The sequence below is a fragment of the Rana temporaria genome, chromosome 1 (genome assembly GCF_905171775.1).
Source record: "Rana temporaria chromosome 1, aRanTem1.1, whole genome shotgun sequence".
Lineage (NCBI taxonomy): Eukaryota > Metazoa > Chordata > Amphibia > Anura > Ranidae > Rana > Rana temporaria.
The window spans coordinates 139,528,350-139,542,554 of NC_053489.1; the positions used below are offsets into that span (position 1 = coordinate 139,528,350).

At 41.7% G+C, this 14,205-nt stretch overlaps 1 protein-coding gene across 2 annotated transcripts in view; it reads right to left on the minus strand.

The window, feature by feature from the left end:
- EPB41L4A (erythrocyte membrane protein band 4.1 like 4A) overlaps positions 1-14,205 on the minus strand; it is a 412,465-nt gene that overhangs the window by 11,436 nt on the left and 386,824 nt on the right. For both annotated transcript variants that reach the window (XM_040343429.1, XM_040343421.1), the window contains 3 exons: positions 11,813-11,860; positions 7,614-7,682; positions 5,921-6,031 (listed from right to left, as the gene is read on the minus strand). In XM_040343429.1, the coding sequence (XP_040199363.1) occupies positions 5,921-6,031; positions 7,614-7,682; positions 11,813-11,860 (228 nt within the window). The remainder of the gene's footprint in view (positions 1-5,920; positions 6,032-7,613; positions 7,683-11,812; positions 11,861-14,205) is intronic.

Below are 14,205 nucleotides of genomic sequence, written 5' to 3' on the forward strand. Positions count from 1 at the left end.
GAAACCAAATCTCAACCTTTTAGAGACCCTGACTCATCTCAATTACTAATTTCCTACTGCAAACCCTTCCATCCAGTTTCCTCACCCACCTTGGCTAGATGGGTGAGACAAACCATGGATTTGGCAGGCATTGACATTTCCATATTTGGCGCCCACTCCACCAGAGGTGCAATGGCCACTAAGGTATTTCAATCAGGTGGTTCTCTATCAGATTTAATGCGAACCGCAAACTGGTCTTCAGAATCCACTTTTAAGAATTTCTACTTAAGACCTGAATCTCATGTGTCTATGAATGTATTATAACTATAGGTTGTATGTTTATTTAATGCTCTAGAGTATACAGCTTTGAACAAGCATAATATGAGCCTCCTGTTTGCCATAAAATTGGAGATTTTCCTACCCTCGGGGATGGAAAATATAGATTTTATTAAAAACAGGAGGCGAGTATTATCCCACCCTAATACCCTACCCTTCAAGATTTATTTTGCTCTTACATAATGCATTCTTTTTCAGCTTAATGCGCCTATTCTACTGTGGACTTCATGACATATTGAAGAATGAGTTCCAGTTCAAGTTGTTCCAATTAGTTTCCAGTTCAAGTTATTTCCAGTCTAGTTTTATCATCAAGAAAGAGGAAGAATATCACCTGTACCTCACCTTTATAACATACTCCTGTTACCTGATTGGACAGTCTACCTATGTTCATTTGCATACCTATCTGTGTAACGTTTTTTCTTTTCATTAACTCTCTTGCTGCTGGATGACAGTAAAGAAAGATTATAGCATAATACTCACCTCCTGTTTTTAATAAAATCTATATTTTCCGTCCCCGAGGGTAGGAAAATCTCCAATTAATATGTTGGTAATAGATCCATGGTATAACCCAAAATTATTGTTCTTTGATGTCATATAAACTGGAAAATGTATAAATAAATATTTAAACCTAAATTATAATACTTAACTTCAACATCTCACGAGCCCCCTTAAATCTATCATTAACAAATGGAATTATTATAGCCCAACAATCATTTGATGGAATACGCCTTCCATCAAAACGTAGTGACCTGGTTAGGGGGACATGAGTTCGATAAGCAACACAAAATTCAGCGGTAACTTTGAACGAGGTGTAGAGATCCAGGGGTCAGACGGGTGAAACTGTCCATGGGGCATCGATAACCAAGATGTTCTACAAAGCGAAATCTATTGCTGAGCAAAAACCCATGTTAAAGCGGGAGTTCACCCATAAAACAATTTTTTCAAACAATCCCCTTAGATGGATGCTCATTTTGTCTAGGGGAATCGGCTAGTTGTTTTAAAATATGAGCTGTACTTACCATTTTCGAGATGCATCTTCTCCGTCGCTTCCGGGTATGGGTCTTCGGGAGCGGGCGTTCCTTCTTGATTGACAGTCTTCCGAGAGGCTTCCGACGGTCGCATCCATCGCGTCACTAGTAGCCGAAAGAAGCCGAACGTCGGTGCGGCTCTATACTGCGCCTGCGCACCGACGTTCGGCTTCTTTCGGAAAATCGTGACGCGATGGATGCGACCGTCTGAAGCCTCTCGGAAGACTGTCAATCAAAATAGGAACGCCCAGTCCCGCAGCCCATACCCGGAAGCGGCGGAGAAGATGCATCTCGTAAACGGTAAGTACAGCTCATATTTTAAAACAACTAGCCGATTCCCCTAGACAAAATGAGCATGAAGCTAAGGGAAAAAAGTGTTATGTACGGGTGAACCCCCGCTTTAAATACTTTTTGGGGTTTGCTGGAAGCCATGAGGAAGAGAGCAAACATGAAAAAATTCTCCAAGATGAGACTAAGATTAAACATTTTGGGCTTCACTCATAGAACTGCATATAGTCGGTAGTCAACATGGCCTCTCTCCCTGAAAACACCACTCACACCATGAAGAATGGTGGTTATACGATCCACCGTGTGGATTACTTTCATTTGCAGTGGTCTGAAAAACTTTTCAGGACTGAAGGCATAAATGGAAATGAATACAGGGAAAATCTAGAGGAAAAACTTTCTATAGTTAGCAAGGGACCCAAGACTTGGGAGGAAGTTCTCCTTCCAGCAGGTTAGTGGACCAGAGCTCTATCCAACTGCAAATGTTTGGCAATACATAAAGTGGACTCTCCCATTAAAACCCTGTCAATGCTGTATTTAAAAAACAAAATAAAAAAAAAAGCAAACAAGTAAACTTGCATAAAAATGTAATTTCCCCTTTGTTTTGATAGTTTGCTACATCCCCACTTCATATGTTTCGCCTATGCCTTGCTTCTGTGTGATAATCTTTTATAGTGATAAATAATATCAGCTGCTGGCTTCTTCTTCGTGGTTCCCTGTACTGGCTCACTGATGAAATCTGTGCCAAATTATGCGCAGTATGGTCTGGCATGTTTTGTTATATAACGCAAATTCTGAAAAAATCAGCTTGCTTATTGGATGGAGTTGACTCTATGTGCCACTTGCTTCACCACATAGTATTGTAGCCTAAAATGGGAACATGTTAAGAAAGGGTGGCTACATTTCTTTATATATATATATATATATATATATATATATATATATATATATATATATATATATATAATTTTTTATTTAGGACCAGGAACAGGCAGATCCGGAACAGTACATCAATAGTATATAAACATTGGATTTCCAATGGTATATCATAAAACATTTCTATACAGTAAACAAATGTTGTAACTCCCACAAAAATCATAAAAACAATATAAACCCTCATTCTCCTCCTTCTCATTCATTCCAGGGTTATGGGGGTCATAGGTCAGCTGGGGTAAGTGATGTTTAATGATACTGGAAAATAAAAAATGTAGCCTAAGGGGAAATGGGGGATGAGGGGGAAGAGAAGGATGGAAAGGGAAAGGGCTGAACTTTTACACCTTTGGTTTTAAATGAGAGGAGAAAGAATAAGGGAAGAATTACGTAGAGAAGAATGTGCTACATCTAGAAATGGGTTCTGGCGCAGGTGTGGATCTGTAGTGGGATTTTACAAGGCTTTTACAATCTTGAAGTGGCCGATTACGCCTGCGGCAGGTTTGAGCAAATGCGTCAAGTCTCCATATAAGATAAAATAAAGGCATTTACAGTGCCTTGAAAAAGTATTTTTACCCCTTGAAATTTTCCACATTTTGTCATGTTACAACCAAAAACGTAAATGTGTTTAATTGAGATTTTATGTGATAGACCAACACAAAGTGGCACATAATTGTGAAGTGGAAGGAAAATGATAAATGGTTTTCAATTTTTTTACAAATACATATCTGAAAAGTGTGGCGTGCATTTGTATTTAGTCCCCTTTACTCTGATATCCCTAAATAAAATCTAGCGGAACCAATTGCCTTCAGAAGTCACATAATTAGTAAATAGAGAACCTTAGTGAACAAACAGCATCATGAAGGCCAAGGAACACACCAGACAGGTCAGGGATAAAGTTGTGGACAAGTTTAAAGCAGGGTTAGGTTATAAAAAAATATCTCAAGCTTTGAACATCTCATGGAGCACTGTTCAATCCCTCATCTGAAAATGGAAAGAGTATGGCACAACTGCAAACCTACGAAGACATGGCTGTCCACCTAAACTGACAGGCCAGGCAAGGTGAGCATTAATCAGAGAAGCAGCCAAGAGTCCCATGGTAAGTCTGGAAGAGCTGCAGAGATCCACAGCTCGGGTGGGAGAATCTGTCTACAGAACAACTATTACTTGTGCACTCCACAAATCTGGCCTTTATGAAAGAGTGACAAAAAGAAAGCCATTGTTGAAAGAAACCATAAGAAGTTCTATTTGCGGTTTGCGAGAAGCCATGTGGGGGGCACAGCAAACGTGTGGAAGAAGGTACTTTGGTCAGATTAAACCAACATTTTACTTTTTGGTCTTAAAGCAAAATGCTATGTGTGAGGGAAATCTAACACTGCACGTCAAGCTGAACACACCTCCCCACTGTGAAACATGGTGGCAGAACAATAAACCTAAACATACAGCCAGAGCTACAATGGAATGGTTTAGATCAAAGCATATTCATGTGTTAGAATGGCCCAGTTACAGCCCAGACCTACTGTAAATCCAATTGAGAATCTATGGTAAGACTTGAAAATTGCTGTTCACAGACACTCTCCATCCAATCTGACAGAGCTTGAGATATTTTACAAAGAAGAATGGGCAAAAATGTCCCTCTCTAGATGTGCAAAGCTGGTAGAGACATCCCCAAAAATACTTGCAGCTGTAACTGCAGCGAAAGGTGGTACTATGAAGTACTGACTAGGGGTTGAATACAAATGCACACTACACTTTTCACATATTTATTTGTAAAAAAAATCAAAACCATTTATCACTTTCCTTCCACTTCACAATTATGTGCCACTTTCTGTTGGTCTATCACATAAAATCCCAATAAAATAAATTTTAGTTGTACCATGACAAAAGTGGAAAATTTTAAGGGGAATGAATACTTTTTCAAGGCACTGGAGTTAATGTTGGATAAAGAGTAGGTGGCATACATCTTTTAAGGGCTCTTTCACACGGAGCGGACCGTTTCCGGGTCTGCTCCGTGTGTCTCCGTCGGCTCAGCGGGGATCCCCGCTCAGCTGTCGGCGGATAGGGCGGTCCCCGCACACAGTGCAGGGACTGCCCTGTCTCTGCTCCGCTGTCCCCTATGAGGAACCTGATGCAGACGGACCATCTGTCTGTCTGCATCAGTTCCGCTCCGCCGAACGGAAGAAAAATAGGGTTTCTTCTGTTCGGAAAAGCGGATCCCGACTGACGCGGACGCTAGCGGATGCTCCATCTGCTAACGGACGCGTTCCCATAGGGATTCATTAGAAGTCCGTTAACGGACTTGTAATGAGCGGACGAACGGTCCGCTAGTGTGAAAGGACCCTAACTGTTATTAGATAAGCTGCTGGGTTTGTTTATGTATTTATGTATTATATTGGGCCTGTGTATGCCGATTAGGCTCTGTTTTGTATTAAACTTTGAAACTGCATAAAAGGATTCATGAAAAAAACAATATAAAAAGTAGTTAAAATACGGATGAATCCTTTCTGTTCTTTATCTAAGGCCTCGTACAGACGAGGGGACAGTCCGCTGAAAACGGACATGTCCCCTCGGAGATTTCTGTCTGATGGTTGTACACACCATCAGACAGAAATCCGTGCGGACAGACAGCGCGGCGACGTGTGCGACGCTGGAAGGTCAATGCTTCCACGCATGCGTCGAAGTGATTCCACGCATGCATCGAAGTGATTCCACGCATGCGAAGGGATGGCGGCCGCTCGGACATGTACGGTGAGTCTGTACAGACGACCGAACATGTCCGACGGACAGGATTCCAGTGGACATGTTTCTTAGCATGCTAAGAAACATTTGTCCGCTCGAAAACGGTCGGGTGGACAAATGTCCGCTGGAAACCTGTCCGGTCGGCCGCACACACGACCGAACATGTCTGCTGAAACTGGTCAGCGGACCAGTTTCAGCAGACATGTTCGGTCGTCTGTACGAGGCCTAAGAAATAAACCACACAAAAAGACATATGGAGCTCCTCCTCCTCTGCTCATTTCCACGTAGCTGCTCACAATTGCATCTCAAGTGCATCTCAAGTGCAAACCACACACTGGGATAAAACAACCTTGTTCTCTTTAAGAAATAACCACCAGGAACACCCTGACATTTTTCACGCTAGGGCTCATCCTAATCTTATTGGAATGATAAATCAGCAGTACTATTCCCTTCACCCTGTTAGGAATTATGCATTGTCTTCATTTTTTATCTTACCGAAATAGAAAATCAGTGACACTACTCCATACTGAGTGGCTTTCTCTTATCATCATGTGAAATATTTTTGCTTTCCTCAATTTTACTGAAATGGTAAATAATCAGCACCACTACTTAGAGAAACTTACTTGACTTCTGATAGAACAGATCTTTCGCCGTCAGAGCACTGGGACCTCCTGTATTGGCGAAAACTGCGAGGGGAATGGGAGTGTCTGATACGTATGGGGTCACCTTGAGTCCTAAAGAAGATAAAAGCAAAATAACACACACATTTTTAAATGAAAATATCTGTGATCAATGTTACTTTTAAAGTGGTAGTAAACGCTGTACTACCACTTGTACCTACAGGTAAGCCTATAACAAGGCTTACCTATAGGTACTGTGAATATCTCCTAAACTTGCACCATTTAGGAGTTATTCAAAATGCATGCAGCCAATTACGTCATCGGCACATGTGCGCTGAAGGTCCACCTTACAGTGCTGGACCTTCAGAGCCTGTGCCAGAAACAGCGGTTTCCGCGCGCATGCACGGGAGTGACATCATCACGGCTCCAGCCAATCAGAGCTCGGGAACCTGGAAGACAGACAGGGGGAACATGTCAGCCCTCTCATCGGTGACTTTACAGCACTGGAGGGCTTCATTCCAAGGTGAGTATTTCATAATGTGCTAGTATGTGATGCTTACTAACACATTATGCTATTGCCTTGCAGATGTTTTTCTTTTTGAACATCAGCGGATTACAACTGCTTCAAGTGAAAAAGATAATTTTTCATTATTATTATCATCATCTTCTAATTAAAAATGTGTTTCCTGTAAAAGCTTTCTTTATTTAGAAATCCCAAAGCCCTGAGACTGCTGCGGGGTGCAGCCTGGGTGGAATTATAACTGCAGCTCCAAAAACATCCAAAACTTATTTCAAACACATCTCAAAATAATTACAAAGGGAATTTATACACAGAAACCTCCGTTTGTTTTACTAAAAGTATACACTGCTTTTATTTGGCATTCACATAGATGTAAACCATAACTGAATGGCATTTAGTTTGCTAAATCCCTGTTTATCATAAACAATTGTCGTTTTCTAAATATCTTTTTTTTTTTACACTTTACCTTTTTCCGTCTTTGCTGCCGTGGCTGTCAATCAAAGTCTGATATACAGCTATACAGAGCTCTGACTCGGCTTGGGTGCCCCCATAGAAAGCTATGGGCTGTGGGGACACTTGATAGGAGGGAGGGGCCAGGAGCAGCAAAGAGGAACCCCAGAAAAGGAGGATCTGGGCTGCTTTGTGCAAAACCAACTGCACAGAGGATGTAAGTATATTGTGTTTGTTATAAAAAATAAAAAAAAGAGACTTTACAGTCACTTTAACTGCATTGTAAAACGTCTGTTACCGCAAGGACCCGCAGGAAACATGTCCCATTCACACTGTCCTTTGTGTCCCATTCACATTGGAAAGCAGCCTAGGGCTGCGCCGCAGCATGCTGTGATAAAATGATGACATGCTGCATTTTATCCCAGCGCACCGTGCTTAATCGCATTTGAATGTATGGCAGCGTTTGCTTATATTGCCATGAATGAAGTGTGCGTTTTGTACACTTCAAATAAAATCTGTAGAAGAAAGAAAAAAAAGAGAATCGCACACCACATTGCCTTCTACCGCAGCCGACAACGGAGACCTCTGTTGCTGTGTGAATTCACCCTTTCATGTTTGCATAGTTACATGCATATAACATGACTTTGTCCCAAATTCATTTTTTCAATTCACTATAAAACAATCTGTATGAAGCTATTCTGGTGCATATAAGGTGAACTGACTTACTCTATTTTCTTGTATGGAATTTCCTTTAATTGTTCTTCAGATAAGCCTGAGGGATCGACAAGTTCCTTCCTGTAAAATGAACAATGTGCAGAAATCAACATTAACGGCTCTCTCCATGTCAACATTCCAAATTACAGAACATTAAAAAACACAGCAGTTATCGAATGTAATAAAATAACTAAATAGAATAAAATTGGGTGCACTATGTATGCAGTGATATTAAAGTAGAACTATGACCTCCCATAAAATGTTTTATATATATGAAAAAAGCACTAATTTGTAAGTATGTCTGCTCTTACAGTTTTCTCTTAGTCCCCTTGCAAAATCCCACATATACCTTTAGCTTGTTAGTAAAGTCCTCCTACTGCAGTTCTCTGTGATGGTGTGAGAATGATGCTGCACTGCTCCTGAATTCAGAGCAGAGTTGCCACTCTCATGTTTGATGTGCCTGCTTCCACTACAATGAGATAAGTTAAGGTTTTGGGGCGTGGCATCTGGCCACACCTAGTCCTGCCCAATGCTTTCTGGAATAGAAGTCCGGCCTCTGTTGTAGTAACTCTCCCACTGTGATCTGCAGTGTCTGGGAGGAGGAGCGTGTTTGAGCCAAATCCTCTTTCATTTGCGTCTATCAGGGAAGTTAAAGGAAGTATTTTGCATAATTTATGAGGCCTGCGAATCACAGAGTAACTGGATTCTGCATTTGTTCAGATTGTCCTATAGGAGACTTTAGTTGTACTTTAGATTACCTTTAAACACCTGTGCAAAATTATGATGCAATCTGGTCTGGTCTGGTAAACAAAAATTCTGGCGCTCCAGGCCCCTGCTTCTCATCGGGTGCTCCCACGGAAAGCCGCTTTCCCTGGGGGAACCTGTGTGGACTTGGCCCCACGTCACTGGGTTTGATTGACAGCAGGGGGAGCCAATGGCTCCTGCTGCTATAAATCTGTTCAATGAGGAGGGAGTCAGTGGCCAGAGCCGCTGTGCTCCTGCACATCGCTGGTTTGGATCGGGCTCAGGAAAGAAAGGGGGAGGGGGGTGTCTGGGGGAAGCTGAAACACAGAAGGCTTTTTACCTTAATGCATAAAATGCATTAAGATGAAAACTCTTTATGCTTTACAACCACTTTAAGGATTCATATGGTCTGACTGCTCTGAAAAGCCTCGCCTACTCAACTCTAACACTGGACTCTCCCCCATGCTTATGCTTATTGGGTGCATTTATTGCAGCCATATGCAGACCACCTAAATGCTAGTCTATGTGAACCATAAAAAGACACTGTCGCCAGACCACTCATTTCAACAACAATCTTTCCATAAAATTATACAGTATGTATTTAATATATTCTAGACCCCTTTTTTCCTGTAAAAGCTTCTCTTATTTAAACATCCCAAAGCCCTGAGACTGCTGTGGGGTGCCGCATGGGAGAAATTATAACTGCAGCTCAGAAAACATGCCAAATAATTTCAAACATCCCAAAATTATTACAAAGAGACTTTAAACACAGGAGTCTGTGCCTGTTTTACTAAAAATATGCACGGCTTTTCTTTGGCATTCAAACAGTTGTAAACCATAACCGAATGGCGTTTAGTTTGCTAAATCACTATTCATCATAAACAATTGCCATTTTTTAAATACTTTTTTCAGCCTTTGTTGCATTTCAGTGCTGCTGATTTCATGCAGCCTATTTGCAGCCACTGTTTACAAGGAGTACAGTGATGGCTGCATGGCATTTCTCAGGCAACTTTACTAAGGATAATTTGGATAATTTGTGTTCAAACAGCCACTTAAGGTCTCAATTTGAAGTGTTTGTGATAGGGCGACAACACAGGAGCCCAACTGAAAGCCATGGGAACAGGAAGTGCCTAAAAAAAGACCTTCTTGGCAGGATCACTAGATACAGGTAATGAATGAGGAGATATTTCTAGAACACAGAAACTCCACTATAATAACATAATGCTGCCATCCGGAATGCCAGACAACATGCTCTAAATACGTCAAAACTATGGCCCAGTAAAATCCAGCCATCTTACAGGCAATCCTTGTCCCTTTCTTTACTTTCTACAGTGTTGTAGAAAGTGCACAATTCTTCTCTGTCAAAGCATACATGTAAAAAAGGTGTACAGTCAGACAGCCTATCATTAAGAACAATGTTTCATACATTTGCTCCATGGTTTCTAGGCACACTTGTTACATGGCAGGATCCAAGTCGATACCCCAAAAAAAAGCAAATCAAAATGACAGGAATTCTGACACCGCTACTTTTACCAGGTCAAATAACTGCAATTACAGATTTGCCCTTGGTGGCATGTGAAATAAAATTTTGCAGCCCATCTATGCATTTATGATGGCCCTCTATTAGACTAGGTTCACGCATTTATGGTGCAAATTTCACAGTGAATTTCCAAAGCAATTTAGATGAAGTTGAGATGCAAATTTTTGGAGCCGGCGGTCACTGGCATCTTAACCATTAGCTGGTTGTTAAGGAGTGGGCCGGGAAGACGGCCGCCATGTCCTTAACAACTGATGATGCATAAGCTGTCAGCAGGGTTGTGAAAAAAACAGCATAGAAGTCCCCTCCAATCTATACCAGGCCTCTTCAGGTCTGGTACAAATTTTAAGGGGAACCCCTATACCAAAATGGCGTGGTAGCCCCCCCCCCAAGATTCATACCGGACCCTTATCTGAGCATGCAGCGCCCCCCCCCCTCCTGAACCATACCAGGCCACATGCCCTCAACATAGGGGGGTGCTTTGGGGCAGGGGCACCTCCCCACCCCAAAGCACCTTGTCCCCATGTTGATGGGGACAAGGGCATCTTTCCCACAACCCTTGCCAGTGGTTGTGGGGGTCTGTGGGCATGGGGCTTATCGGAATCTGGAAGGCCCCTTTAACAAGAGGACCCCCCCTCTCCTATGTGAATGAGTATGGGATACATTGTACCCCTACCCATTGACGGGGTTGTGAAAAAAACAGCATAGAAGTCCCCCCCAATCTATACCAGGCCTCTTCAGGTCTGGTACAAATTTTAAAGGGAACCCCTATACCAAAATGGCATGGTAGCCCCCCCCCCCAAGATTCATACCGGACCCTTATCTGAGCATGCAGCCCCCCCCCTCCTGAACCATACCAGGCCACATGCCCTCAACATAGGGGGGTGCTTTGGGGCAGGGGCACCTCCCCACCCCAAAGCACCTTGTCCCCATGTTGATGGGGACAAGGACATCTTTCCCACAACCCTTGCCAGTGGTTGTGGGGGTCTGTGGGCATGGGGCTTATCGGAATCTGGAAGGCCCCTTTAACAAGGGGACCCCCCCTCTCCTATGTGAATGAGTATGGGATACATTGTACCCCTACCCATTGACAATAAAGTGTAAAAAGCGAGTAAAGACAAAACACAAGTTTTTGACAAGTCCTTTATGAAAAAAAAATGGCCCCCGGAGTAGTTCCATTGTCAATCACGCTGCCCGCCACCACCGTCAATCCGAAATAAATAAATAAAATAACTTCACTTTTGCCAAAGGCTCCTGCCATCTGACAGTTCCTAAATAGCTAAGGGACGGGGCCATCCAGCAATGTCACCAGAGGACCCCTCCCCCTGTGACATCACTGACCCACCATGCACCGATCAATGACATCACCACAGGTGGCGGACCGGGGAGCAGGCAGACAGCGGGAATCTTCGACATGAGCAGAGAATTTTTTAGGGTCGGTGGTGGCGGCGGGTGGCGTGATTGAAGATGGATCTACACTACATTATTCACATGAGGGGCAGGATCAGGGATCTCCTTGTTAAAGGGAACTTCCAGATTCCAATAAGCCCCCTGCCCACAGACTCCCACAACCACCAGCCAGGGTTGTGGGGAAGAGGCCCTTGTCCCCATCAACATGATGAGGACAAGGTGCTTTGCAGCACTTCCCTAATTTTGAGGGCATGTGGCCTGGTATGGTTCGGGAGAGGGGGCGATCGCTCCTCTTTCCTCCTCTTTTTCTGGCCTGCCAGGCTGTATGTTTGCATAAGGGTCTGGTATGGATTCTGGGGGGACCCCATGTCTTTTTTTTTTTACATTTTTTTTTTAAATTCCTATTAATATACACAAAATCAAAACAAGATACCATGAGAGACAGAACTTAGATCAAAAGAAAAAAAACATGTTTTTTCAGAAGGCTTATATTTCACCAATGAAAACAATAACTACTTACTTAATATGTTTCCATAATGCTTCCTTGGCCTGAACATCTGGGCTCCGCCTGAATTATAATAATAATAATAAAAATGTATAAATAAATAAATCATTTTCTCACTTATACATGGTTTATATGAATGAAGGGAACAAAACAGAAAAGAGGCTACAGTGTGTATTTATACACAAACACACAAACACAGTAGATATGAAAAGTCTCTACACCTCTGTTAAAATGTCAGGTTTCTGTGATTATGAGACATAGATAAATAATTTCAGAACTTTTTCTACCTTTAATGTGACCTATAAACTGTACAACTCAGTTGTACAACAAACTGAAATCTTTCAGGTGGAGGAAAGTAAAAAAAATAATAATAATATGGTTGCACAAATGTGCACACCCTTAAACTAATACTTTGTTGAAGCACCTTTTGATTTTATTACAACACTCAGTCTTTTTGGGTATGAGTCTATCAACATGGCACATCTTCATTTGGCAATATTTTCCCACTCTTCTTTGTAAAAACACTACAAATCTGTCAGATTGCGAGGTCATCTCCTGTGCACAGCCCTCTTCAGATCACCCCACGTATTTTCAATACGATTCAGGTCTGAGCTCTGGCTGGGCCATTACAAAACTTTAATCTTCTTCTGGTAAAGCCATTCCTTTGTTGCTTTGGATGTACTGTATGCTTTGGGTCGTTGTCATGCTTAAAGATGAAGTCTGAAGGTTTTGTGCCAAAATTGACTGGTATTGGGAACTGTTCATAATTCCCTCTACCTTGAGGGCATGTGGCCTGGTACGGTTCGGGGGGGGCGCTCTCTCGTCCCCCCTCTTTTCCTGCGGCCTGCCAGGTTGCGTGCTCGGATAAAGGGTCTGGTATGGATATTTGGGGGGAACCCCACATAATTTTTTTTTTAAATTTGGGGTGGAGTTCCCCTTAATATCCATACCAGACCTGAAGGACCTGGTAATTGAATTTGGGGGGACCCCCATGCATTTTTTTTTTTTTAATCAATGACTTTTCTCTGTATTGCCAGGAGCCGACAATTCATTATAGCCACGAGTGGTTTTGAATGACTTTTTTCCTTCAGAAATTACACTTTGTGCAGGGACAGTTCTAAGCACAGGAAACAAGCGCTGCTTTACATGCATACTATACACACCCCCTAGGTTCGAAATTTAAAGGAAAATTTCACTTTTATTGTTTCACTTTAAGCATTATTAAAATCACTGCTCCCGAAAAAAACACTGTTTAAAAAAAAAAAAAATATTGCATTGATACATGTCCCATGGAGCAGGACCCAGGTCCCCAAACACTTTTTATGACAATAACTTGCATATAAGCCTTTAAAATTAACACTTTAGATTTCTCCCATAGACTTTTACAGGGTGTTTCAAATTTGCCGCAAACACTCCAAATAGTTCACTGTTCGGCGAACAGGCAATGTTCGAGTCGAACTCGAAGCTCATATCTAATCCCCAGTTATAAGAGGGTGTGCACACTTAAGCAACCTTATTATCTTAGTTATTTATTTTTACTTCCCCCCAAAGATTTCAGTTTGTTTTTCAATTGAGTTGTACAGTTTATAGGTCACATTAGGCCTTATGCACACTGGACGTTAAAATAACATTATAAAAACGTCAGTAGCTTTGCAGTGAGTTTTTTTAACTTTTTTCAATGTTTTTTTAATATCGGTTTTTAGCGTTTATTACCGTTTTTTAGCGTTTTTCCGTGTTAGCGTTTTTTAGTTGAAGAATGGATCAAAAACTTTAAAAAAACGCTGGTGAGTGAAGTTGTTGAGCGTTTATCGGCGTTTATCAGCGTTAGAGCGTTTTTACAGCTAAAAAACGTCTCTCAGAACCCACTAGTTTTTTTTTTACTGCTCAAAAACGCCACTGCCTAAAACTGCTGATAACAACCTATTTGTGCATGGACACATAGGATAACATGATGGACAGTTTATTGACTGTAGAAAAAAACATCTACTGCCAAAAACAGCTGCTGTAAAAATGTCCAAAAACGTCTAGTGTGCATGAGGCCTAAAGGTGGAAAAAGTTCTGAAATTATTTATCTTTGTCTCATTTTTTTACATCACAGAAACCTGACATTTTAACAGGGGGATGTAGACTTTTATATCCAATGTATGTGTGTGTATATATATATATATATATATTAAACGCGTCACCATTTTTCTACGTAAATATATTTCTAATGGTGCTATTGACATGAAATTTTCACCACGTCGGTAACAACCCGTGCAATCCATACATACAAGGAAACCAAATCAAATAAGTTCAGAAATTAAGTTATGTGTAAAAAAACTGAATGACATAGGGAAAAAGTATTGAACACATAAAGAAGAAAGGGAGGTGCAAAAAGGCATTGAAAGCCAAGACACTGGCTGAAA